The 27,733-nt window shown below is 51.4% G+C and overlaps 1 protein-coding gene across 1 annotated transcript; it reads left to right on the top strand.

Moving 5' to 3' along the window:
- The first annotated feature begins 577 nt into the window (after positions 1-577).
- Positions 578-26,491, top strand: NYNRIN (NYN domain and retroviral integrase containing). The gene is made up of 8 exons (XM_060098196.1): positions 578-775; positions 16,700-17,343; positions 17,448-19,034; positions 19,992-20,122; positions 20,263-20,359; positions 21,987-22,088; positions 22,310-22,411; positions 23,650-26,491. The coding sequence occupies exons 1-8, from the start codon at positions 578-580 to the stop codon at positions 26,489-26,491; spliced, it is 5,703 nt and encodes a 1,900-aa protein (XP_059954179.1).
- The last annotated feature ends 1,242 nt before the right edge of the window (positions 26,492-27,733 follow it).

Raw genomic sequence — 27,733 nt, 5'->3', positions numbered from 1 at the left:
AGGCGGCAGGGTGGGCAGGAGGAACGGAGAGAAAGGCCGGGTCCCCGAAACCATACCCGCTCTCCCCCGACCCAAGTGCCCCTCCTTCCCTTTCCCTCCCACTGGGGAAAGGGGAATGTGGAAGGAGATTAACTTTGACCCCCGGAATCTGGCTCTGGGCCCAAAACTCGAGTGGGAGGCAGAGGTTTCCAAGACCCTCCCCGCCCCCATCCCCGCCGCCTCCCTCCTCCTTCCGCGCCCCTTGAAGCTACCCAGCCGACTCAGCTAAAGTTCATCCCGGAGGGGCTGGCGCAGTGGTGAAGGGGGAAGGCTGGGGGCGGAGGGAAGGGAGCCCGACTGGTCCCACCCCCGGCTGTAACCCCTGGCAGGAAGAGATTGTAGCGGGAGCCGCCGCTGAAAGGCTCGGAGCTCTGGAGGAAGGGCGCCCGAGCCACGGCGGGTGGGTCCGCGAGCCGGGAGGACCCGGGCCAAGGCGGGGGCGCGCCGCCGGGAGGAGGGGGCGTGGCTTAGGCGCCTTCGGCCGGGGGACCCCTGTGGCACTGTCGGCTCCCTCCTTCCTGGGGCGGGCGGGCCAGCCATGCTCCTGTCCGGGGGCGACCCTCCGGCGCAGGAATGGTTCATGGTGCAGACCAAGTCGAAGCCCCGGGTGCAGCGGCAGCGGCTGCAAGTGCAGCGCATCTTCAGGGTCAAGCTGAACGCTTTCCAGAGCCGCCCGGACACCCCCTACTTCTGGCTGCAGCTCGAGGGGCCCAGGGAGAACATGGGCAGAGCCAAGGTAAACAGCTTCTCCCCACCTACCACTTCCAGCCAGACCCTTCTCCCGCTCCTCGCCCCCCCGCCCCCCCAGGGGTCCCCAGAGGTCCCCCGACCTGGATTCGGCAGTATGGCGGGCAGGTACTGGGCCATCCTCCTGCCTTTCCAGATCTGCAGCCTTGGGTCCTTCCCTCTGGTTCCTTCTTTCTTTTCTGCCCCACCCCTCTCTTGCGTGTCACTTCTGTCCCTCAAGTGCGCTGAGAGAGGCTCAGCGTCGTGTGTCCCCCCCGTGAGCCTTCCCTGGCCAGGGCCCCGGACTTACAGCCTGCTCCTCCATCTGGGGAGCAACTTAAGGTCCTGCATTTCTGTAGTCTGTGCAACATACCTCTTTGTTCTCCACCAAGAGCCTGGAAGGCCCAGGTCTTTCTGCCGCCTTTTAAGTCTCCTTAAATCCTGGGCTGCCCCTTGGAGCCTCTCAGAGTGCTGGGACTGGAAGGGCCATTAAAGATGCTTCTAGATTAATGCTGGCACTTTACAGATGAGGAATTGGGGGCTGGAGAGGGTAAGGGGCCTCCCTGAGCACTCAGGGTCGGGTAGGTGGGGCGTGGCAGGGGTTGCGACCAGAACGCAGGGCTCTGGGCTCCGCACCCCATGCTCTTGATGCTCTAGGCAGCTTCTTGCAGGGCCTCAGAGGTGGGGCTGCAGCAGCCCTGGAAGGCAAGAGCCCTAGGGGATGGGTGGGAATCTGGGAGGAGGGCTGTGGGCTTTCAGATGAAAGGGCTTGCTGTGTGGGGCTGGACGCTGGACAGGCCAGGTCACAGTATGCCTCTATCGCTAGTGCCCTGGCTTCTCTCATAAGCTTCTCCTCCGCTTGGGCCTTTCAGGTTCCCTCTGACCCCCCAGTCGTGGCCAAGGTCTCCCTCTTCCCCCAGATTCCTTTATCTTATCATTTCCTGGTAGGAATGCTACAGCCTCCCTTAGCCCCAGACCACCTGCTCCCCCATGCACCCACCCACCCCAACACACACCCCTTCCCTAGCTGGGTCTCTATCAATATCCTAATTTTGGTCAAGGCCATGGGTGGGGGAGGCCCAGAACACGCTGGCCAGTGGGCAGGCAGGCTGGAAAGTTCCTCCCTCAGCCCCTCTGCTGAGCTGCTTCGTCAGCAGTTTTTCCAGTTCTGACAGAGGTACTGGGGGAGGGGAGGGGTTCCTGCCTGGAGAGCAGATGTGCAGGAACCCCTGAGATGGAGACTTTTCAGTAGCTGGCACAGGGTAGATTAACAAGAGGAGCCTTTGGATTGTTTTGGGTTCTTAATCTTTTTTTTTTTTTAAGTAAGAGTGATTTTGTTTATTATTTATTTATTTATTTATTTTTGGCTGCGTTGGGTCTTCGTTGCTGCGCGCGGGCTTTCTCTAGTTGTGGCGAGCGGGGGCTGCTCTTCGTTGTGGCGCATGCACTTCTCATTGTGGTGGCTTCTCTTGTTGCAGAGCACAGGCTCTAAGCGCGCGGGCTTCAGTAGTTGTGGCATGCGGGCTCAGTAGTCGCGTCTCACGGGCTCTAGAGTGCAGGCTCAGTAGTTGTGGCGCATGGGCTTAGTTGCTCCGCGGCATGTGGGCTCTTCCCAGACCAGGGATTGAACTCATTTGCCCTGCATTGGCAGGTGGATTCTTCTTCTTTTTTTTTTTTTATTTTTTATTAGTTTCTGCTTTATAACAAAGTGAATCAGTCATACATATACATCTGTTCCCACATCCCTTCCCTCATACATCTCCCTCCCTCCCACCCTCCCCATCCCACCCCTCCAGGCGGTCACAAAGCACCGAGCTGATCTCCCTGTGCTCTGCGGCTGCTTCCCACTATCTATCTACCTTACGTTTGGTAGTGTATATATGCCCATGCCTCTCTTTCGCTTTGTCACAGCTTACCCTTCCCCCTCCCCATATCCTCAAGTCCATTCTCAAGTATTTCTGTGTCTTTATTCCCGTTTTACCCCTAGGTTCTTCGTGACATTTTTTTAAAAATTCCATATATATGTGTTAGCATATGGTATTTGTCTTTCTCTTTCTGACTTACTTCACTCTGTATGACAGACTCTAGGTCTATCCACCTCATTGCAAATAGCTCAGTTTCGTTTCTTTTTATGGCTGAGTAATATTCCATTGTATATATGTGCCACATCTTCTTTATCCATTCATCCCATGATGGACACTTAGGTTGTTTCCATCTCCGGGCTATTGTGAATAGAGCTGCAATGAACATTTTGGTACATGTCTCTTTTTGAATTGTGGTTTTCTCAGGGTATATGCCTAGTAGTGGGATTGCTGGATCATATGGTAGTTCTATTTTTAGTTTTTTAAGGAACCTCCATACTGTTCTCCAGAGTGGCTGTACCAATTCACATTCCCACCAGCAGTGCAAGAGTGTTCCCTTTTCTCCACACCCTCTCCAGCATTTATTGTTTCTAGATTTCTTGATGATGGCCATTCTGACTGGTGTGAGATGATATCTCATTGTAGTTTTGATTTGCATTTCTCTAATCATTAATGATGTTGAGCATTCTTTCATGTGTTTGTTGGCAGTCTGTATATCTTCTTTGGAGAAATGCCTATTTAAGTCTTCTGCCCATTTTTGGATTGGGTTGTTTGTTTTTTTGCTATTGAGCTGCATGAGCTGCTTATAAATTTTAGAGATTAATCCTTTGTCAGTTGCTTCATTTGCAAATATTTTCTCCCATTCTGAGGGTTGTCTTTTGGTCTTGTTTATGGTTTCCTTTGCTGTGCAAAAGCTTTGAAGTTTCATTAGGTCCCATTTGTTTATCTTTGTTTTTATTTCCATTTCTCTAGGAGGTGGTTCCAAAAGGATCTTGCTGTGATTTATGTCATAGAGTGTTCTGCCTATGTTTTCCTCTAAGAGTTTGATAGTTTCTGGCCTTACATTTAGATCTTTAATCCATTTTGAGCTTATTTTTGTGTATGGTGTTAGGGAATGATCTAATCTCATACTTTTACATGTCCCTGTCCAGTTTTCCCAGCACCACTTATTGAAGAGGCTGTCCTTTCTCCACTGTACATTCCTGCCTCCTTTATCAAAGATAAGTTGATCATATGTGCGTGGGTTTATCTCTGGGCTTTCTATCCTGTTCCATTGATCTATCTTTCTGTTTTTGTGCCAGTACCACACTGTCTTGATTACTGTAGCTTTGTAGTATAGTCTGAAGTCAGGGAGCCTGATTCCTCCAGCTCCGTTTTTCGTTCTCAAGATTGCTTTGGCTATTCGGGGTCTTTTGTTTTTCCAAACAAATTTTGAAATTGTTTGTTCTAGTTCTGTGAAAATTGCCAGTGGTAGTTTGATAGGGATTGCATTGAATCTGTAGATTGCTTTTGGTAGTAGAGTCATTTTCACAACATTGATTCTTCCAATCCAGGAGCATGGTATATCTCTCCATCTATTTGTATCATCTTTAATTTCTTTCATCTGTGTCTTACAATTTTCTGCATACAGGTCTTTTGTCTCCTTAGGTAGGTTTATTCCTAGATATTTTATTCTTTTTGTTGCACTGGTAAATGGGAGTGTTTTCTTGATTTCACTTTCAGATTTTTCATCATTAGTGTACAGGAATGCCAGAGATTTCTGTGCATTATTTTTGTATCCTGCTACTTTACCAAATTCATTGATTAGCTCTAGTAGTTTTCTGGTAGCATCTTTAGGATTCTCTATGTATAGTATCATGTCATCTGCAAACAGTGACAGCTTTACTTCTTCTTTTCCAATTTGGATTCCTTTTATTTCCTTTTCTTCTCTGATTGCTGTGGCCAAAACTTCCAAAACTAAGTTGAATAAGAGTGGTGAGAGTGGGCAGCCTTGTCTTGTTCCTGATCTTAGTGGAAATGGTTTCAGTTTTTCACCATTGAGGACGATGTTGGCTGTAGGTTTGTCATATATGGCCTTTATTATGTTGAGGAAAGTTCCCTCTATGCCTACTTTCTGCAGGGTTTTTATCATAAATGGGTGTTGAACATGAAAGAATGCTCAACATCATTAATCATTAGAGAAATGCAAATCAAAACTACAATGAGATATCATCTCACACCAGTCAGAATGGCCATCATCAAGAAATCTAGAAACAATAAATGCTGGAGAGGGTGTGGAGAAAAGGGAACACTCTTGCACTGCTGGTGGGAATGTGAATTGGTACAGCCACTCTGGAGAACAGTATGGAGGTTCCTTAAAAAACTAAAAATAGAACTACCATATGATCCAGCAATCCCACTACTAGGCATATACCCTGAGAAAACCATAATTCAAAAAGAGACATGTACCAAAATGTTCATTGCAGCTCTATTATTCACAATAGCCCAGAGCTGGAAACAACCTAGGTGTCCATCATCGGATGAATGGATAAAGAAGATGTGGCACATATATACAATGGAATATTACTCAGCCATAAAAAGAAACGAAACTGAGCTATTTGTAATGAGGTGGATAGACCTAGAGTCTGTCATACAGAGTGAAGTAAGTCAGAAAGAGAAAGACAAATACCGTATGCTAACACATATATATGGAATTTTAAAAAAATGTCATGAAGAACCTAGGGGTAAAACGGGAATAAAGACACAGACCTAATTGAGTATGGACCTGAGGATATGGGGAGGGGAAGGGTAAGCTGTGACAAAGCGAAAGAGAGGCATGGGCATATATACACTACCAAACGTAAGGTAGATAGATAGTGGGAAGCAGCCGCAGAGCACAGGGAGATCAGCTCGGTGCTTTGTGACCACCTGGAGGGGTGGGATGGGGAGGGTGGGAGGGAGGGAGATGCATGAGGGAAGGGATGTGGGAACAGATGTATATGTATGACTGATTCACTTTGTTATAAAGCAGAAACTAATAAAAATAAATAAATAAATAAATGAATGGGTGTTGAATTTTGTCGAAAGCTTTCTCTGCATCTATTGAGATGATCATATGGTTTTTCTCCTTCGATTTGTTAATATGGTGTATCACACTGATTGATTTGCGTATATTGAAGAATCCTTGCATTCCTGGAATAAACCCCACTTGATCATGGTGTATGATCCTTTTAATGTGCTGTTGGATTCTGTTTGCTAGTATTTTGTTGAGGATTTTTGCATCTATGTTCATCAGTGATATTGGCCTGTAGTTTTCTTTCTTTGTGACATCCTTGTCTGGTTTTGGTATCAAGGTGATGGTGGCGTCATAGAATGAGTTTGGGAGTGTTCCTCCCTCTGCTATATTTTGGAAGAGTTTGAGAAGGATAGGTGTTAGCTCTTCTCTAAATGTTTGACAGAATCCGCCTGTGAAGCCATCTGGTCCTGGGCTTTTGTTTGTTGGAAGATTTTAAATCACAGTTTCAATTTCAGTGCTTGTGATTGGTCTATTCATATTTTCTATTTCTTCCTGATTCAGTCTTGGCAGGTTGTGCATTTCTAAGAATTTGTCCATTTCTTCCAGGTTATCCATTTTATTGGCATAGAGTTGCTTGTAGTAATCTCTCATGATCTTTTGTATTTCTGCAGTGTCGGTTGTTACTTCTCCTTTTTCATTTCTAATTCTATTGATTTGAGTCTTCTCCCTTTTTTTCTTGATGAGTCTGGCTAATGGTTTATCAATTTTGTTTATCTTCTCAAAGAACCAGCTTTTAGTTTTATTGATCTTTGCTATCGTTTCCTTCATTTCTTTTTCATTTATTTCTGATCTGATCTTTATGATTTCTTTCCTTCTGCTAACTTTGGGGGATTTTTGTTCTTCTTTCTCTAATTGCTTTAGGTGCAGGGTCAGGTTGTTTACTCGAAATGTTTCCTGTTTCTTAAGGTGGGATTGTATTGCTATAAACTTCCCCCTTAGAACTGCTTTTGCTGCGTCCCATAGGTTTTGGGTCGTCGTGTCTCCATTGTCATTTGTTTCTAGGTATTTTTTAATTTCCTCTTTGATTTCTTCAGTGATCACTTCGTTATTGAGTAGTGTATTGTTTAGCCTCCATGTGTTTGTATTTTTTACAGATCTTTTCCTGTAATTGATGTCTAGTCTCATAGCATTGTGGCCGGAAAAGATACTTGATACAATTTCAATTTTCTTAAATTTACCAAGGCTTGATTTGTGACCCAAGATATGATCTATCCTGGAGAATGTTCCATGAGCACTTGAGAAAAATGTGTATTCTGTTGTTTTTGGATGGAATGTCCTATAAATATCAATTAAGTCCATCTTGTTTAATGTATCATTTAAAGCTTGTGTTTCCTTATTTATTTTCATTTTGGATGATCTGTCCATTGGTGAAAGTGGGGTGTTAAAGTCCCCTACTATGAGTGTGTTACTGTCGATGTCCCCTTTTATGGCTGTTAGTATTTCCCTTATGTATTGAGGTGCTCCTATGTTGGGTGCATAGATATTTACAATTGTTGTATCTTCTTCTTGGATAGATCCCTTTATCATTATTATGTAGTGTCCTTCTTTGTCTCTTCTAATAGTCTTTATTTTAAAGTCTATTTTGTCTGATATAAGAATTGCTACTCCAGGGCTTCCCTGGTGGTGCAGTGGTTGAGAGTCCGCTTGCCGATGCAGGGGACACGGGTTCGTGCCCCGGTCTGGGAAGATCCCACATGCCGCGGAGTGGCTGGGCCCGTGAGCCATGGCCGCTGAGCCTGCGCGTCCGGAGCCTGTGCTCCGCAACGGGAGAGGCCACAACAATGAGAGGCCCGCATACCGCAAAAAAAAAAAAGAATTGCTTTCTTTTGATTTCCATTTTCATGGGATATCTTTTTCCATCCCCTTACTTTCAATCTGTATGTGTCTCTAGGTCTGAAGTGGGTCTCTTGTAGACAGCATATATATGGGTCTTTTTTTTGTATCCATTCAGCCAATCTGTGTCTTTTGGTGGGAGCATTTAGTCCATTTACATTTAAGGTAATTATTGATATGTATGTTCCTATTCCCATTTCCTTAATTGTTTTGGGTTCGTTATTGTAGGTATTTTCCTTCTGTTGTGTTTCTTGCCTAGAGAAGTTCCTTTAGCATTTGTTGTAAAGCTGGTTTGGTGGTGCTGAACTCTCTCAGCTTTTGCTTGTCTGTAAACGTTTTAATTTCTCCATCAAATCTGAATGAGATCCTTGCTGGGTAGAGTAATCTTGGTTGCAGGTTTTTCTCCTTCATCACTTTAATTATGTCCTGCCACTCCCTTCTGGCTTGTAGAGTTTCTGCTGAGAGATCAGCTGTTAACCTGATGGGGATTCCCTTGTGTGTTATTTGTTGTTTTTCCCTTGCTGCTTTTAATATGATTTCTTTGTGTTTAATTTTTGACAGTTTGATTAATATGTGTCTTGGCGTATTTCTCCTTGGATTTATTCTGTATGGGACTCTCTGTGCCTCCTGGACTTGATTAACTATTTCCTTTCCCATATTAGGGAAGTTTTCAACTATAATCTCTTCAAATATTTTCTCAGTCCCTTTCTTTTTCTCTTCTTCTTCTGGAACCCCTATAATTCGAATGTTGGTGCGTTTAATGTTGTCCCAGAGGTCTCTGAGACTGTCCTCTGTTCTTTTCATTCTTTTTTCTTTATTTTTCTCTGCATCAGTTATTTCCACTATTTTATCTTCCACCTCACTTATCCGTTCTTCTGCCTCAGTTATTCTGCTATTGATCCCATCTAGAGTATTTTTCATTTCATTTATTGTGTTTTTAATCGATACTTGATTCATCTTTAGTTCTTCTAGGTCCTTGTTAACTATTTCTTGCATTTTGTCTATTCTATTTCCAAGATTTTGGATCTTGGAAATAGAATCTTTGATCATCTTTACCATCATTATTCTGAATTCTTTTTCAGGTAGACTGACTATTTCCTCTTCATTTGTTAGGTCTGGTGGGTTTTTATCTTGCTCCTTCTCCTGCTGTGTGTTTTTCTGTCTTCTCATTTTCTTATGTTACTGTGTTTGGGGTCTCCTTTTTGCAGGCTGCAGGTTCGTAGTTCCCGTTGTTTTTGGTGTCTGTCCCCAGTGGCTAAGGTTGGTTCAGTGGGTTGTGTAGGCTTCCTGGTGGAGGGGACTAGTGCCTGTGTTCTGGTGAATGAGGCTGGATCTTGTCTTTTTGGTGGACAGGTCCACGTCTGGTGGTGTATTTTGGGGTGTCTGTGGACTTTTTATGATTTTAGGCAGCCTCTCTGCTAATGGGTGGCGTTGTGTTCCTGTCTTGCTAGTTGTTTGGCATAGGGTGTCCAGCACTGTAGCTTGCTGGTCGTTGAGTGAAGCTGGGTGCTGGTGTTGAGATGGAGATCTCTGGAAGATTTTCGCTGTTTGATATTATGTGGAGCTGGGAGGTCTCTTGTGGACCAGTGTCCTGAAGTTGGCTCTCCCACCTCAGAGGCACGGCACTGACTCCTGGCTCCTCAGTTTGGGATGATGTGTTGTCTATTCATGTATTCCACAGATGCAGGGTACATCAAGTTGATTGTGGAGCTTTAATCCGCTGCTTCTGAGGCTGCTGGGAGAGGTTTCCCTTTCTCTTCTTTGTTGTCACAGCTCCCGGGTCTCAGCTTTGGATTTGGCTCCACCTCTCTGTGTAGGTCGCCGGAGGGCGTCTGTTCTTCTCTCAGACAGGACAGGGTTAAAGGAGCAGCCGCTTCGAGGACTCTGGCTCACTCAGGCCGGGGGGCAGGGAGGGGCACGGAGTGCTGGGCGAGCCTGCAGCGGCAGAGGTTGGCGTGATGTTGCACCAGCCCGAGGCGCACCGTGCATTTTCCCAGGGAAGCCGTCCCTGGATGCCGGGACCCCGGCAGTGACGGGCTGCACAGGATCCCCGGAAGGGGGGCGTGGACAGTGACCTGCACTCGCACACAGGCCTCGCGGCGGCGGCAGCAGCCCCAGCGTTGCACGCCGTCTCTGGGGTCCGCGCTTTCAGCCGCGGCTCGCGCCCATCTGTGGAGCTCCTCCAAGCAGCGCTCTTAATCCCCTCTCCTCGTGCACCAGGAAACCAAGAGGGAAGAAAAAGTCTCTTGCCTCTTCGGCAGGTCCAAACATTTTCCCGGATTCCCTCCCGGCTAGCTGTGGCGCATTAGCCCCTTCAGGCTGTGTTCATGCCGCCAACCGCAGTCCTCTCCCTGCGCTCTGACTGAAGCCCGAGCCCCAGCTCCCAGCGCCGCCCGCCCCGGCGGGCGAGCAGACAAGCCTCTCGGGCTGGTGAGTGCCGGTTGGCACCGATCCTCTGTGCGGGAATCTCTCCGCTTTGCCCTACCCAGGTACGTGGGGGAGTTTCTTGCTTTTCGGGAGGTCTGAGGTCTTCTGCCAGCGTACAGTATGTGTTCTGTAGGAGTTGTTCCACGTGTAGCTGTATTTCTGGTGTATCTGTGGGGAGGAAGGTGATCTCCGCGTCTTACTCTTCCGCCATCTTCCCCGGAAGTCCGGGACTGGTGCTTTCTGAAGTGTCTAGCTCGCCCATCCCCCGCTTACATCCTCCATCAGCTTCTCCAGGCTTGGCTACTCCTGCTCCCACTGCTGCCTCAGAGTTCCTGGGCCCACCGGCTTTCCCTCACACCTCAGGCCTTGCTAGTGTAACCAGTGGCTTTCTCCATTCCCCTCATCTTTCTTTTTTTTTTTTCTTTTCCGTTACACGGGCCTCTCACTGCTGTGGCCTCTCCCGTTGCGGAGCACAGGCTCCGCACGCGCAGGCTCAGCGGCCATGGCTCATGGGCCCAGCCACTGCGCAGCATGTGGGATCTTCCCGGACCGGGGCACGAACCTGTGTTCCCTGCATCTGCAGGCGGACTCTCAACCACTGCGCCACCAGGGAAGCCCCATTCCCCCCATCTTATCATCTCTTTCCCCTCTGTCTTCCCCCGGGGAAAAGCATGATTTAAGATGGAAACAACATGAGGGGTTCTGGGTAGCTCCCTCCCTTATTGCACAGAATGAGCAGAAAGAAGAGATTTTTGGAGCTTTGGAGCAGGAGAGCAGGGATGGTGGGGAGGATAATGTTTTGTTCCAGAAGTTAGGAGATCTGGGTTCAATTTGCTGTCACCAAGTTACTGCTGGGACAGAGGGTTGTGGTGGAGATAGTTGGAGGTTGGGGTTTGCTACCGTCTAACTGGCTGACCTCCGTCAAATCATTGACCTTCTCTTGAGCCTATTTCCCCATCTATAAAACAGTATAATAATACCCACTTCATGGCAGAGTTGTGAGAGTCAATTGAAATAGGCGTTCTTATGGACTTTCACAAATGTGGAGAGTTACAGAGTAGAGATATCAGTTATTGTTTCTGTAACTAGCTGTATAACTTTTTTTTTTTTTTTTTGTGGTACGCGGGCCTCTCACTGTTGTGGCCTCTCCCGTTGCGGAGCACAGGCTCCAGACGCGCAGGCTCAGCGGCCATGGCTCACGGGCCCAGCCGCTCCGCGGCATGTGGGATCTTCCCGGACCGGGGCATGAACCCGTGTCCCCTGCATCGGCAGGCAGACTCTCAACCACTGCGCCACCAGGGGAGCCCTAGCTGTATAACTTTGAATGAGTTCTTTTCCCTCTCTGAGTCTCGGTCTCCTTGTATGCAAAGTGAGAAGCTTGGATTAAATGCTTTCTAAGGCCCAACAATCTGATACAGGAAAATTTCCCAGGTATAAGGATGTCATGTGGTTTCCATGTGGAGGTGCTGTGGCTGACCCCAATCCCAGCTGTAGGGGCACAGAATCACGCACCTGGATAATGGCCTAATATACACAGGCCAGCTGGCAGAGAGGGCTCAGTGAGACTGGAGCTTGTAGGATGGGAAAGGGGTGATGGATGGGGGTGTCTTGTCTGTGAGGGGAGGAGGGGTCAAGAAGGATACAGGCTTCTCTGGAGAAGAGCCCGGGTGTTTTCTACATTATATGCACTGGTTTTCCAGGAAAAACTCTGTAGAACTAGGAAGTGCCTTGAAGTAGTTTTCTTATGGTGGGATTTAAAAAATAATGAAGACATTGCTGGAGATCACATTCCTAGGCAGCAAAAAGAAACACTGGGGAGGCCTGGCCTTTCTGAGGTGAAATCAGCCTCACCTCAGAGTGGAAAGGAGGGTTTTTACTAATGATCAAAGTCGCCCAGAGACGAGCCCTGCTCAGCTCTTCTGTCCTTCTTGGCAACGATGTAAAGAAGGGTCCGGTGCAGAGAGGACAGGTGACAGCTTGATTCTCCCCTTTTTGGACACGATGGAGGGAGGGAGGTGATGGGGAGCCAGAGGTTGGAGTGGGGAGCTGTGGGACAAGGTGTGGTTTGCTGACTTTGGGCTTTGCTGTCAGGTGGAAGTTGATCTGTCCCTGGCCCACACTGACTGAGCAGTACCACGGAAGCTGGTAGTGGCCAGGGGTGTGCTGGAACCAACCCCTGCTGACCCATCGTTGAAAATTCAGGAAGTTTTTGAGCCAATGGAGTCCTGTTGGTAGTTTGAAATCAACCATGGAAGGAGTATTTACACCACAGAAATTGGCAAATGGTACAAATCGGGACTATTTCCCCCATAACTGGATGATTGTTAAACACTTACCAGCACATCTAATTGTGTTGTGGGCACCTAATCCTTCTCCTTTATTTTAAACTTAATTTTTCTTTTATCAAAATAATACATAATTTAAAAGTCCAATAATTTTTAAAAAGCTCACAGTATAACGCAGTGATTCCTTGCCTTGTCCCTGCCAACTCCCTCTTTAGTGCTCTTCCCCGTAGAAAATATCTGCTCTGGCATTTCTACACCTCCACATTCCTAAAAAAAATATGTAGCTACTGTATCTTTTGATTAATCAATTTTAGATATCTTTTTACTTCCTATTATTATAGATGAGGATTTAGCTCCCTTATATTGCCATTCCTTTTTTCTTCCCAATATAGTTCTATTTCATTTTTCTGTTAAATCTGTATTTAGTATTTGCAACATTATGCTCTTGCAAATATCATTTACATTTAAGTGTTGAAGTGTACTGTGATTAGGTTTTCTCTCTTACTTTTCGATTTCCCTGAGGTAAAGAACTCAACTCCTTTCCAGTTTGCTTGTTTTCCTTTGTACCCATTGCTAATTCTTATAACTTTCAGTAGCTTCTCACTACAATTTTCTACAAGAACAATCTATTGATTCAAGATGGTCTGTCAGTTCCAGATTTTTTCCTGGGGGCAGCCTTCTTTCTGTCTGGTCAGGACTGCACAGCTGTCATCCTGAGACTCCCGTTTGCTCTCATTCTTGGCATCCTCTTGCCTTTTTTCCTTGATAGATACCTCGTTTCCTGGATGCTGTGTCTTTGTCTTGAGTTGGTGGAGCACGTCCTTCAGTAGCGTCACCAAGTTGGAAAGATGGTGCCGAAACAAGCATGTTGATTCTGGAGTCCCACTGTCCAATCTGAACTAGTCGTCCTCCGTGCCTTCTAGAACCGTGCCTGACACGTAGTAGGTGCTCAGTAGTGTTTATTGAATGGATGAACGCATTCTGAGATTTCTCTCCACAATCTTCCTGGAGATTGTCTTTTGCTTTTTTTTTTTATGTTGGGTCTCCTTTCTTGGTTTCTTTTCTTGATTTGCTGGAAAATGCTCTCTGGTAACTTCCTGAGAAAGGTTTTATAGGAGGTAAACTCTTGGGGTTGCATATATTATATGCATATCTACATTGCATATCTGATGGTCACTTGATTGACAATGTGGCTGGTATCAAATTATACATGGAAAATTATTTTCCTTCAGAAATGAGAAGGCATTAATCCATTGACTTCTTTTTTTAGGGATATCTGAAGTTGTTCTTGGTCCCTGGTCCTTTGTATGAGAAGCTTTTTTTCTCTCTGGAAGTTTGTAGTTTCCCCCACTGTTCTGAGGTGCCCCAGTGAGAACTCTCTGTGTGAGTATCTGTCTTCATCCATCATCAGTTACTATTGCGGAGTCTCTATATGGGAAGAATGAGTTTCTCTGCACTCAGCACTCACTGTAGACTTCACTACTGGCTTTCCTCTCTTCCTTCATGATTTTTATGGTACCCACACCCTCAGGTATGCAGATCAACCTCTGATCCTAAGACCTTGTCTTTTACTTTCTACAGAACAAACTCCAGTGGGTAGGGAGGTACTTGCTCAGCCTTTGTGTAGAAGGGTGGGTGGGCTCCCAGATCTAACTGCTCCTCAAACAACTTTATCTAAGTCCACCTTTTAAAAAATGTTCTCTTTCGTTCCCAATTCCAGAGTTTCTTGGTGTTGCCATTTTTTTGAGCTTTTTGAGTATTCTGTGGTGTAATCTGGGGTGGTTCTGGAAAGCAGACAATGTATAGCAACTGACTTATGAGAAAGGAGAATCCTAAGTCAGGATTGATCAAGTATAGAGCAGTAGTAAACTACCTGGTGGTATTGTTTTTATTTAACTTACAAGTTGACAAATGACTTGCGGGACATTGGGCAACATATTTTAACAAATGCACTTTTTTCTGTGCTTATTTTGTTCCTGCCTCTTCTCTATTTTTTCTCCTCTTGGAGAAGAAGGTCTGGGTGGGCTTTAAGCAGGAAAATTGCTCCAGATATTTTCTGGATGTAAATGCCTGTTGTTTCCATATCGGTTTTTGCTCTAAGGTATAGACAGCATCATGGTTAAGACCCCAGACTTTGGCGTCAGAGTGCCTAAGTGTCCCAGCCTACTACCTGTGTGACCTCGGACATGTGCCCTTCCTTGCTCACCTAAAATGGGGATAATAGTAATTTCCTTATAGGGCTGAGAGAGGAATCAATGAGCTGATGTATGTAAAGAGCCTGGCACATAGTAAGTATTCAATAAATATCAGTTCAGATTTATTATTTTGAAAATTATCTCATTTCCAATATATCTTTTTGTTTAAAAATATGGACGGTTAATAGAACAATAAATATTTTAAGGTCTTTGCAGACAGAGAAAGAAACCACCCACCATCTTCTTCCTGAGCACATCTCTTCAGTTTTTTTTTTTTTTTTTTTTTTTTTTTGCGTTATGCGGGCCTCTCACTGTTGTGGCCTCTCCCGCTGTGGAGCACAGGCTCCAGACGCGCAGGCTCAGCGGCCATGGCTCACGGGCCCAGCTGCTCCGCGGCACGTGGGATCTTCCCGGACCGGGGCACGGACCCGCGTCCCCTGCATCGGCAGGCGGACTCTCAACCACTGCGCCACCAGGGAAGCCCCATCTCTTCACTTTTACATATTGTTTTCATGTAGTTAGAACGTGGGGTGCATGGGGTGGGGGAGTTTGTTCAGGTCGATGAGAGTTATTCCACCTGGTCAGATTCACCCTTGCCAGGCAGTGCGGACCAGCTGAGGTTCTGGGTGGGAGGGGTTGGCTTGGGATGTCTGTCAGATTTTGAGCTGATTTTGGACTGACTGAAAAGGGGTTAGACATGGGCCTAAGTGCCTGGGTGTACCTTAGGCCCTTTGGGGAAGGTGTTGGAGGTCCATAGCCTGGCCATGTGGCAGAGATAAGCTTAGGCCTGAGCAGGGAAGGATGGTCTGGGTACTGAGCAGAGGGGCCAGAGCGGTCTTTGGGATGGCTGCTGGAGGTCCAAAATGGAGCATTTGGTCCATAATGGAGCTGTCATGGGAAAGCGGGAAGAGGGATGACTGTCACTGATGCAGGCATGAGGAGAGACTTGAGGGCTAATGCAGTCATCAAGGGTTGGCTAATTAAGAGGGAGTGCTCATGGTTCCTTGGAGCTCATGGGGTCATGCTGGTGGAACTCAGCCATATAGTGGAGGAACCCAACCTCTCCTGTCCCAGTGACTGCTAAAGACTGAGTGTGTGAGCCCTGGAAACACAAGGACCTGGTGCCCAGATGGCCAGAGGCTTCCCTTCTGGTTCAGCCATTGTGCGTATCTGTGGGGATTCCCTGGATACTGGCCCAGCGACTTACCTTCTCCTCTGTCCCCTCCGGGCAACAGAGTTGCCATGGTTACAGGTACAGGTTGTGCCGGAGACCTTCTGCAGGGGGATAAACCAGAATCTCAGTGGATTACCTGTAGGCACTGTGTAGTCAGCCCAAGGACGTGGAAAGAGCTCTGCTTTCAGAGTCAGATGGATGTGGGCTGTGGTCCTTACCCAGTCACCCACTAGCTGTGTGTCCTTGGGTCAGCGATGGAGCCTTTCTGAGCCTGCAAAATGGGAATAGGCTGTGCCAGGCATAAGCTAAGCACTTCTTTTTTTTTTTTTTTTTCTTTCGGTACGCGGGCCTCTCACTGTTGTGGCCTCTCCCGTTCCGGCGCACAGGGTCCGGACGCGCAGGCTCAGTGGCCATGGCTCATGAACCCAGCTGCTCTGCGGCATGTGGGATCCTCCCGGACCAGGGCATGAGCCCGTGTCCCCTGCATTGGCAGGCGGACTCTCAACCACTGCACCACCAGGGAAGCCCCTAAGCACTCCTTTTGTATTATCTCACTGAAGCTTCATAATAGCCTGATGAGGTGGGAACCATTATCCCCATTTTACAGATGAGGAAACGTAGGCATCAGGACGGTAGATAACTTGCTCCAGGTCACATAAGCTCCTGGCACATGGAGGGTGCTCAGTAATGTGCCATCCCCCTCCCCCCAGCTATTTCACAATTCTAGAATGCCAGGGTAGGACTGGACCTTAGGAGTATCTCATTTAATCCGTCATTTTATAGGTGAGGAGACTGAGGCCCTGAGAAGATGACAGATTTCCCACGGTAACCTTAACCTACTGAGGTCAGGTTGGAACTAGAACCAGGGCCCTTGACTCCAAGCCCAGGTGCTCCCCCTCCCTCCGCCCCCCACCCGCCATCTGTCAGAGCTCCCTGGAAAGAGATGAGTGTGTGAGGAGTCAGGACCAGGGAGAGAGTGTTGGGCCGGGGGTGTCATTTGGCTTATGGTGGGCAGGGGCAGGGCATGTGCTTGTGAGGGGAGTGAGTGCCAGTGGCAGGCCCATAACGGCTGGCTTCCTTTGTGCTCTCCCCACTGGCTTCAGGAGTATCTGAAGGGCCTGTGCAGCCCGGAGCTGTGGAAGGAGGTCCGCTACCCGGCGGCCCTGCACTGCGCCTTCCTTGGGGCCCAGGGCCTCTTCTTGGACTGCCTGTGCTGGAGCACGCTGGCCTACCTGGTGCCTGGCCCGCCGGGCTCCCTGATGGTGGGCGGGCTGACCGAGTCTTTCATCATGACCCAGAACTGGCTGGAGGAGCTGGTAGGGCGGCTGCGCTGGGGCCCTGCCCCTCTGCTCACCCCCCGGGGCATCTGGGAAGCCGAGGTGACCCGGGCTTTTGGGGCTCTGGTCTGGATCCGTGGTGACCAGTATGCAGGGGACCTGCTGCAGCTGCCCGCAGCAGTCCAGGAACTGCTGTTGAGTCTGGTGCGGGATGCTGCGGGCAAGGAGGACATCATCCAGTGGCTCGGCTGCATTGGCACCTCCGACTCCCGCTCGGACCCCGAGCTCCTGATCTGCCCAACCCACCAGCAGAAGGAAGGTCCAGCCATGGTGTCCATGGGAGACGGTCCTGGGCCTTTACTGGAGATGGGGAGCCCAGAAAATTCGAAGAGGTTAACCAGCCTCGGAGCCATGGGGGCCCTAATCCCAGGCCAGAACACTCAGCTGGAGACAGCAAACCAGCTGGTACGGTAAGTTCTGGAGAATCCGTTTGGCTTCTCTGCCCAGCCCCAGGGAAAGAGTTTGGGACCTAACTGGCCTTACCAGCTTTCCAACAAACTTGGGTTTCCTCCAGGGTTGGTTCCAACAACCAAGGTGGTACGGACAGTGCTTGTGAGGAAGGGTCAGTACAAGCCAGCAGCAGCCAGGACCCTGCGGACCGCACACAAGCCTCGTCCCAGCAGCGGCAGGCCCGGAGAGGGGAAGACAAGCTCCCTCTCCAGCCTCCAGTATCAGCCCTGAGTGTGTGCTCGCACTGGAAGTCCTGGACCCCGGGGCCAGCCTTCGGGCCCTTGTGGCCGGGGACTATTGCTGCAACCTTCTGGAGGATCAATGAACTGCATTCTCTCCACCTGGCCTGGCTCCTGTCCCAGGCTTGCTTCAGTTTCCCTTTCTGGCAGAGGCCACTGGGCCCCATTCAGTTCAAGCTGCCAGGGCAGAATCCTTTGCCCTTAAATCTGGGATGGAAACAGAAGGAGCTGGTTCCTTTGCCCAGTGTGGAAAGCCCAGATTGTAGACCAGATGGGGGGCCAGGAGGAGAGGCAGCCCTACAGAATTGCCCAAGGCCAGAGACCCCTAAAAAAGTAATGAGTTTATTGGTGGTCTCTGGAGGCTCAGGGGTAATGGACAAGGCTAGCCCAGGACTTCCACAGATAGGGCCACCTTTGACCTCTACACCCCAACTCCAAGCTGGAAGTGAGCCGGGAGATCGAGGAAATATGCAGTGGGATTGTAAGGAACCCGAAGAGAGGCCGTTTCCAGGGCCCTCCACAGGGCAAGGGGTGCCTACTGCTCAGGGGAGGCCCGCCACTCAAGGGGGGCTGACAGCTCCTTCAGGACCTGAACCTCAAACAGTGCCTGAAACTCTCAAAGTGCCCATGGCTGCGGCAGTGCCCTCAGCTCAAACCCCACCCACAAATCCCATGCTGCCTGAAGCGCCCAAAGTGCCTGAAACCCAGATTATGCCGGCAGTCCGTGAAGAACCTGCAGCCCCCAAAGTGCCTTTGGCTCCAACAAAGCCAGCAGCTCAAGTGGTGCCCACAGCACAAAAGGCAGCTGTGGGTGAACTGGCACCAGCAGCTCAAATGGTGCCTGCAGCTCCCCAAACTCCCACAACTCAGAAAAGGCATGCAGCAAAAACATCACCTGCAGGTCCCCAAACACCCAGAGCCCAGACTGGGACTACAGCTAAAACAGGGTCTACAGCTCCCAAAGCACCTGCAGCTCCTAAAGCCCCTGCAGCCCCCAAAGCACCTGCAGCTCCCAAAACTTGCAGAGCTCTGAAAATGCCTGCAGCTCAGAAGGCACCCACAGATCCAGGGCCAACCCTGGATGCAGCCAAATTCCCAAGTGAGGGCCAGCCTTCGTCAAGGGGCAGTGCTTCCTTCCTGAAGGGCCAGGGGGAAGCTGGAAGGCAGGGGCCCCAGTCCAGTGGCACTTTGGCTCCCAGTAGTAAGCGCCAGCCTCAGGTGGAGGGGCTCCTAGGGGCTTGGGAGGGGGTTCCGAGGCAGCCGCCTCGCCACCCACAGGCGAACAGCACAGTAACCAGCTTCCAGAGGTACCACGAGGCCCTGAATACACCCTTTGAGCTGAACCTGTCAGAAGAACCGGGGAACCAGGGGTTGAGGCGAGTGGTCATTGACGGCAGCAGCGTGGCCATGGTGTGAGTAGCCACGGACCTGGGGTGGGCTGGGGATGCTGGGGAGCTCGGGCAGGGTGTCCCTGGGGTGCGGTGATAGACTGTGGGCGTCCTTTCTTGACCTCTGTGTACGGGTGACATGGGGTTCAAATGGGGGAAAGATGGGAGGGAAGTGGTACATGTTGAGGGGCTACTGCATGCTGGGTGGTGTTCGTGGAATCATCCCAGCAGCCTTCAAAAGTAGATTTCTGTTCTCCTTCCCTCATAGAAGCAGAAACAGGCTCAGAGAAGCGATTAATCTTGACCAAGGTCCCTGAGCCAGTAAGGGGCCCAGCTGGCCTTTGGGTTCAGATCTGCCCACTGCCCAGGCCCATGCTCTTCCCATTTCAGCCTGCCTCACATAGCATGGGGTCTGTCAAGCCCAGGCCAGTTTTCAGATGTTCAGCCCAACCCTTAAGGTCCAGCACTGATCTCCCCCGTGAAGCTTTTTCCAACCATGCCAACTCTCAGAGATCACTCTCTCTGCACAGCACTTACTGCTGTATATGTGCTAGCATAAATACATGCGGGATGTCTTCATTTGCCCACACAGTAGAATAGTTATCTGTGCTGAGCACACTCCCAGCACACAGTCGGTCAGCAAATGTTTGTTTGCTTCCAGTCCTAAACTGAGCCCTTTGGATGTAGAGGTTGCCTTCTCCTTCCTTTTGCCCTGGAGGCCCCTACACACACACACACACACACACACACACACACACACACACAGAGCAGGTGAGTGGACCCAGCAGCTGCTCACTGTTTGATGATGGTGAGAGGAGAGGGGGCATTGTTGGTGCCCGTGGTGCTGATGCCCTGGCATTGCCAGATGTGCTGCCCTAGGCTGGCTTTGAGGGAGGAGTAGAGAGGCAGGGCCATTCCTAGGGCAGAAAATTGCTACCTCACTAATTCCCCCCATCTCCCCCCGCCACCCCCCAACCCCAGGCACGGCCTCCAGCACTTCTTCTCCTGCCGGGGCATTGCCATGGCAGTGCAGTACTTCTGGAACCGGGGACACCGAGAGGTCACTGTGTTTGTACCCACCTGGCAGCTTAAGAAGAACCGGAGGGTGAGAGGTGAGCTGTCCCCAGCTGCCCAGCCCCTCCAGTGGGCTTACTCTCTATGCCTTACTTTTCCTTGCCTTTCTGTCCCCACCATGGCCTTTTCCACTTAGCCCTTCCTCTGATCATCGCTGTCTTCTGCCTTTCACCTCCAGAGAGCCACTTTCTGACGAAGCTACACTCCCTCAAGATGCTTTCAATCACCCCCTCTCAGCTCGAGAACGGCAAGAAGATCACTACCTACGATTATAGGTGTGCTGGCCTGCAGGCCTTCTCTTGTGGGGCCCCGGGGCTTGGGCTGGGCTGGTGTGTCAGGTGGAGTCTTGCCTCATTTGCTCTGGGGAGATGGAAGCAAATAAGTCAGAGGGTCATGTCAGAGAGGGTGGTGTGGTACACTGGCCCTCTGTAGGCAGAGGGAGAGACACAGAGAGGAGAGGGCTCCAAGGTCGGCTCTATTCAAACCCAAGAGGTGTTCCTGAATTTGGGATTCTGCAGCCCAATTTCCCGGAGCTAAGAGGCTTTCTCCCCCATGAAGTATGGGGTGAAACCCTCTGCTTTCTTTGGATGGGACTAGCCCAGGTGACTCCTGGTGCTTCAAGCGAGCTGCTTCCCCCAGCGGCTGATTTGGGTGCCAGTTTGGGTTGAAGCTCAGGTTTTCTCAAGGAATTGCTGCAGTCTTTTCCTCCCACCAGCCCTGGCCCTGGGAGGACGTATGTGTGTGGCTGTATGTGACTGGAGCCCTGGCTGGGCTCTGAAAATGGAGTCAGGTTGGCCCTGTCTCCTAGCTAAAGCCTGAATGCCTCCCTACTTGCAAGTCCTCAGCACCCACTCCCCAGCGTGGCTGCACGACCAGTGCGCATAGGGGTGCCTGTGGTGCTGCTTCTGATGGGGCCGAGAAGGCCCTGTCCAGGTCACTGACCCTGGGCTGGACTCGATGTCCAGCAGGCCAGGTCTTGGCTCCACTTAAGCACCTCCCATGCCAGGCAGGGAGAAGTTCTGTTCCTCCCCAAGACCTGGCGCCCGCTCAGCCTTCAAGCCTGGGAAGGTCTGGGCAGGGCAGCTCAGGCATCCTTCCTTCAAGAGCTGGGCGCCCCCCACCCCCACCCCCGTAAGGTCTTTAAGTGCCTTTAAATTCAGGCCTGGGTTTGAGGGAAGGTAGCTTTCTTGCAGAAGGCCCCTCTGCTGGTCACTTGTGGAATTGCATGCTCGTGGCTGGCAGAATGGCACTCTGCAGGGAGTGCCGAGAAGTAGGTGGCCTTTGCTTTCTTTCCTGGTCACAGCCCTCTTTCGAGGAGAAGTGATCCTTGGAAAAATGGATTTGTTTATTCAGGTATGTGTTTTTATACGTGTATACACATATCCATATGTATGTATATGTGTCTTGGCATGTACCTGAATGTTGTGCATTGGTGAAGAGTAATCATGGAATACTTGATACACGCTTTGTGGCAGGCACAGTGTCTAGTGTATTGTCTCATTCAGTTTAATCCTCACAGCAATCGAGGGTAGGTATTTTATATTAGTTTGACAGGTGTGGAAACCGAAGAAGTAAAAATGCACGTATGGATGTGGACAAGTGCATGGCTTTCTGTGTGCGGGTCTGAGCATGTGTGTGTGAATGCCTATGTGTAAAATAGGGGTCTGTGTTTGCATATACAGTTGGGGGATGTGCATCCCAGTTCACCCTCCCAGGGGCGAGTGGACATCCCAGTCGGCTGCATAGACAAGGATGGACTCTTGAGTCTTGGCTCCCCGGCTATCAAGGGCAGGGTTTTTATCCAACACACCTCAACAGGAAGCTGCAAGTTCATTTTCTCAGAGGACTGGGGAGGTGAGGGTCTGGGTACTGGGTCGTTAGCGACTTCCCCTCTCCCTGCAGGTTCATGGTAAAGCTGGCGGAAGAGACCGATGGCATCATCGTCACCAACGAGCAACTCCACGTCCTGATGAATAATTCCAAGAAACTTATGGTCAAAGATCGGTGAGGCAGCTCCCAGGGGATTGGGCTGTTCCTTCCCCTCGGGTGCTGGGCAGTCCCTGGCAGGAGGGGTTTGGGCAGGAGGAAGGGCCTTGGAGCGGGGCTCATCAGCACCTGCTGGGAGGAGAGGTGGGTCTCAGCCCCTGTGGAGCTACCAGGTGGCAGTCGGGTGTGGGTGGGTCAAGGGCTCCTCTGTGACGTTTCCTCCTCCATCCCGGGTCCAGCCTGCTGCCCTTCACTTTTGCGGGGAATCTCTTCATGGTGCCTGACGATCCTCTGGGCCGTGATGGCCCCACTCTGGATGAGTTTCTGAAGAAGCCAAACAGGTAATGGGCCAGGCACCCCCCTCCACACCCCGCCTCCCAGCCGCTCCTGGGGCTGACTGGAAGCTTCCCCTTGGTGCTAGCCAACGTTTGTCTAGTGCTTAATAGTGAGCAGAGTGATTTGAGTTTTTCAGGTCTTTGTACTTCCACCCACATCTGCACATCCATAAACCACTTACAATATGGTTTTACAGTTTCACAGTCTTGCACACAGGCTTCAATACTATATGTAACATTCCACAACTGGCATTTGTCGCCATGTTTTATTGTTTTTCCCAGATGTATGCCATGTTAGTTCATGTGGCTGGCTTTAATGTCCATGCTGTGTTCCATTATGTGAGTACGCACAGGTTTATGGGGTCTTTTGTGGAGGCCCATTCGACAGTTTCCGTGTTATGCTGTTGGTACCAGTGCTGCGGTGAACCGCCTTGTTCTTGTTTCATTGTGTGCAGGGGAAGCTGTGTCTGGAGTATATACCAAGTAGAACTTTTTGCACATTTATTACCCGCTTTGATCCTCACAGCTTGAGTTAGACATACGTGACCACTGTCCTCGTTTTACAGATGAGGAATCTGAGACTCAAGTACTTTCCCAAGGTCATTGTGCTGCTGCCGGCAGAACTGATTTGCAGTAACTCAGTTCCTCTGGCTTCCACCCACTCTGAGCTGCCTTGCTGCTCACCTCCCAGTTCCCTGGGCCTGGCAGGTGACTGTGGTCAGGACCTTCTGGGAAGGGCACTGCTTCCCGGGCCAGGTCCCCCAGTCCCATTTCTCCAATTCGAAGAAAAGTGATGTGGCCGAGGTTTGTGAGCTTGGGAGCTGTGCGCTCCCAAGCCCCATGTCAAGCCTCCTTCCCTTTCTTGACCTCCCCCAGCTTGCTTATCCTGGAGTCCCATTGGAAGTACCAGTCATCTAATTCTTATCAAACCATTGGCTTAAAACTGGTTGGACATGTCACTTGGTCAATGAGGTTTTGACTGGATAAGTCTTCAGAGCCCAGATGAATCTCTAACACTGCCGTCCGGCAGATGCTGGGAGTGGAGGGAATATCTGCGGGCAGGTCCTGTCTGAGGCTGTGCCATGTTGGAGGCGGGCCCTCGGCCCAGCCTCAGGGAAACTCAGCAATGGGGTGAGGCTCTGTGGGGCTTCCAAACCGATGTGGTTTCTCCTTGGATGGCCTCTTGGGGCGGGCTGTCCCCCACCTCCTCCATCAGACTCCTCTGTCCTGCTGTTTTGGTGTAGGTTGGACACTGACATTGGCAACTTCCTGAAGGTGTGGAAGACCCTTCCTCCCAGCTCTGCCAATGTCTCTGAGCTGAGTGAGGATGCTGACCCTGGGCCCCCGGAGAGTCTGCAGAATGTGGAAGAAGTCAGGGAGGAGAAGGAGGAGAGGCAGAGAGAAGAGCAGGAGATGCAGAAGCCGGCCGAAAAGGAGGAGGACCTGGACTCTTCGCTGATGTCCGTGTTCAGGGCTGAGAGCTCTTCCCTCTCAGAGGAAATACTCCGGTGCCTCAGCCTGCACGACCCCCAGGATGAAGCCCTCGACATCGATCTCCTGCCGGCGGTACCTTCTCCCTCCCTGGGCATCCCCTGGGATGGGAAGGCTCCCTGCCAGCAGGTTCTTGCCCAGCTGGCCCAGCTGACCATCCCCAGCAACTTCACCGCACTCTCCTTCTTCGTGGGATTCATGGACTCCCACCGGGACGTCATCCCTGACTATGAAGCCCTTGTGGGGCCCCTGCACAGGCTCCTCAAGCAGAAGCCAGACTGGCAGTGGGACTGGGAGCATGAGAAGGCCTTCCTGGCCCTGAAGCGAGCTCTGGTGTCCGCCCTCTGCCTGACGGCCCCCAACCCCCAGCTGCCCTTCCGCCTGGAGGTGTCTGTGAGCCAAGTGGCCCTGACGGCTGTTGTGTACCAGGAGCGCTCAGGGAGAAAGCACCCCGTAGCCTATACCTCGAAACCCCTCCTCCCCGACGAGGAGAGCGAGGGCCCGCAGTCAGGGGGAGACAGCCCCTATGCCATGGCCTGGGCCCTCAAGCATTTTTCCCGCTGCATTGGAGACACCCCAGTGGTCCTGGGCCTTACCTATGCCTCCAGGACCACTGTGGACCCCGGGGCATGGGACGGCCGCAGGGTTGCCAAAGCATGGTTGATCAGATGGTCCCTCTTGGTACAGGACAAGGGCAAGAGGGCGCTGGAATTGACCCTTCTCCAGGGCCTGCTAGGGGAAAACCGGCTGCTGACTCCTGCGGCTTCCATGCCTCGTTTTTTCCAGGTTCTGCCTCCTTTTTCCGACCTGTCCACTTTTGTCTGCATCCACATGTCGGGGTATTGCTTTTACCGGGAGGATGAGTGGTGTGCTGGCTTCGGTCTCTATGTTCTGTCTCCCACCAGCCCCCCTGTCTCCCTTTCCTTCTCTTGCTCCCCTTACACCCCGACCTATGCCCACCTGGCGGCCGTGGCCTGTGGCCTGGAGCGCTTTGGCCAGTCCCACCTGCCCGTGGTTTTCCTCACGCACTGCAACTGGATCTTCAGCCTCCTCTGGGAGCTCCTGCCCCTCTGGAGGGCTCGGGGCTTCCTCTCCTCCGACGGGGCTCCGCTACCTCACCCAAGCCTTCTCTCCTACATCATAGCCCTCACCTCCGGCCTCTCATCCCTTCCATTTATCTACCGAACCTCCTACCGGGGCTCCCTGTTTGCTGTGACGGTGGACACCCTGGCCAAGCAGGGGGCCCAGGGGGGCGGCCAGTGGTGGAATTTGCCAGACGATGTGCCGGTCCCTGTGGTGTCTCCACGTACCACGGGCAAGAGGCCCAACTTGCTGGCGTTACAGCTGAGCGACAGCACCCTGGCTGATATCATTGCCAAGCTGCAGGCCGGGCAGAAATTATCCAGCTCTTCACCCTTCAGTTCTGCCTTTAACTCCCTCAGCCTCGACAAGGAGAGCGGCCTGCTTATGTTCAAGGGAGACAAGAGGCCCCGCGTCTGGGTAGTCCCGAGGCAGCTCCGGAGGGATCTGATTTTTGCTGTGCACGACCTCCCCATGGGGGCCCACCAGAGGCCCGAGGAGACCTACAAGAAGCTGCGGTTGCTGGGATGGTGGCCGGGAATGCAGGAGCACGTGAGAGATTACTGCAGGAGCTGCTTGTTCTGCATCCCCCGGAATCTCATAGGTAGTGAGTTGAAGGTTATTGAGTCCCTGTGGCCCCTCAGGTCCACCGCCCCCTGGTCCAACCTGCAGATAGAGGTGGTGGGCCCAGTCACTGTCAGCGAGGAAGGCCACAAGCACGTGCTGATCGTGGCTGACCCCAACACCAGGTGGGTAGAGGCATTCCCTCTGAAGCCCTACACGCACATGGCCGTGGCCCAGGTGCTGCTTCAGCACTTGTTCGCGAGGTGGGGTGTTCCGGTGAGGCTGGAGGCCGCCCAGGGCCCCCAGTTTGCCCGCCATGTCCTGGTAAGCTGTGGGCTGGCCCTGGGAGCCCAGGTGGCCTCCTTGAGTAGGGACCTCCAGTTCCCCTGCCTGACGAGCTCCGGGGCCTACTGGGAATTCAAGAGGGCCCTCAAGGAGTTCATCTTCCTGCACGGCAAGAAGTGGGCGGCTTCCCTGCCCTTACTGCACCTGGCCTTCAGGGCCTCCTCCAGCCAGGCCACGCCGTTCCAGATCCTGACAGGGGGTGAGGAGAGGCTGACCGAGCCCCTGTGGTGGGAGATGAGCAGTGCAAACATCGAAGGGCTCAAGATGGATGTCTTCCTGCTACAGCTGATGGGGGAGGTGCTGGAGCTCCACTGGAGGGTGGCTGAGAAGACGAGTGAAAAGGCTGAGAATAGGCGTTTCAAACGGGAGAGCCAGGAGAAAGAGTGGAATGTGGGTGACCAGGTCCTCTTGCTGTCCCTCCCCAGGAACGGCAGCACTGCCAAGTGGGTGGGTCCCTTCTATATCGGGGACCGGCTGAGCCTGTCCCTCTACAGGGTCTGGGGCTTCCCCACCCCAGAGAAGCTGGGGTGCATCTATCCTAGCAGTCTGATGAAGACCTTTGCCAAAAGTGGCACCCCGCTGTCCTTCAAGGTCTTGGAGCAGTGAGCTGGAGATGTGGGGGAGCCCCCCGCCCCAGGGTCCTGGGCTTCTGCTGCTAGGCCTCCCCTTGACCCCAGCAATGCTCTCACAGCTCCCTGGGGGCCCTTCATTGTGCCTTTTGTAGAGAAGTTACTTCATAAAGCTTTGCTGAACTGCCTTGAACTGGGGACCAGCGTCCCTATGGAAACATGCCCAGTATGGGGTATTGGGAGAATCTGCTAAAGGCTGTCAGATGTGGGCCTCTGACAATTTTACCCTGGCAGGTATCCCTTCCTGGGGCAGGCCAGGTTCAATGTCTCTCCCCAAGTGAAAGTGTACATATACATGGGTAGCCCAGAATCTTATTTCTGGCTGTCTTTACCATGAAACAGTGTGGCTCTGGACCTCAGAATCAAAACCACATTCCCCTCTCAAACAGAAACCTCAATTGTGGGCTCCCCCCCACCCCGATTGTCATCCCTGACTGGGGACCCTTTGCCCTTGAATCTGTCACAGCTGACCCAAATCCATGCGGGCTGTGGAGAGGCAGCCCGTCCCTTATCTCATGGTTCGCTTTCTCAGGCCAGGCTAGGCCTGCCCAGCTGTCAAGGAAAGGCTGGCAGTCCTGGGCCTCGAGGCTCGGAACTGGGGTGGGAGGACGGCCGGCCAGCCATCCTGTAGGTATCCTGCCCGTCAGCATGGGAAGGGCAAGGGGGAGATGGAGTCAGCCTACCTCATTTGACTCCAGCCAATGGAGACGCTCCCTGACCCCGGCTTCGATGATATCGAGCCCACAGGAGTCAAGGATCTCGATGCCAAGTGTGGCATCTCTACCTGAAGAGCTGCTTCGACTAGACCAGGGGGCCCAGGCCTCGGCTTCAGGGGGAGGGTGACTGAAATGAGCGGTCTGGCACACGGTGAGGTGCTGGCGTGACTCTACCTCCCAATCCCACCCTGCAGCCCGCAGCCCGCTCCTCTCACTGCCACTGTACCCTGCATCCCCAGACCCTACATAGTGTACGACTGCTCTGTTTGGATTCCCCAGACCCCACCCTAGTCCCCTGGACCCTGCCTTCTGGGTAGAGAGAATCCCGGCCTCCCCCCGAGCCGCTCTGCAAAGATCACTCACTGCAAGAGTGCGTTTCTCACAGGTATGTGTGCCTTCACTCTCCCTCCGAATGGCTGCTGCCGCTGACAGAGGGGGGATCCAGGTGGAGACCAGCACTGGGTCAGTCTGGCTGGGCCTGTAAGTAGTTTTATTCCTCCAAA

This window comes from Mesoplodon densirostris, chromosome 4, assembly GCF_025265405.1.
Source record: "Mesoplodon densirostris isolate mMesDen1 chromosome 4, mMesDen1 primary haplotype, whole genome shotgun sequence".
Classification (NCBI taxonomy): domain Eukaryota; kingdom Metazoa; phylum Chordata; class Mammalia; order Artiodactyla; family Ziphiidae; genus Mesoplodon; species Mesoplodon densirostris.
The sequence above is the reverse complement of the archived record's forward strand: the minus strand, read 5'-3'. Positions and strand labels throughout refer to the sequence as shown.

Coding starts and splice junctions, on each gene's coding strand:
- NYNRIN (XM_060098196.1), top strand. CDS start 578: ATGCTCCTGTCCGGGGGCGACCCTCCGGCGCAGGAATGGTTCATGGTG. Junction 19,035..19,991: donor GGCAGCAGCGTGGCCATGGT/GTGAGTAGCCAC, acceptor CCCCAACCCCAG/GCACGGCCTCCAGCACTTCT. Junction 22,412..23,649: donor TTTCTGAAGAAGCCAAACAG/GTAATGGGCCAG, acceptor GTTTTGGTGTAG/GTTGGACACTGACATTGGCA.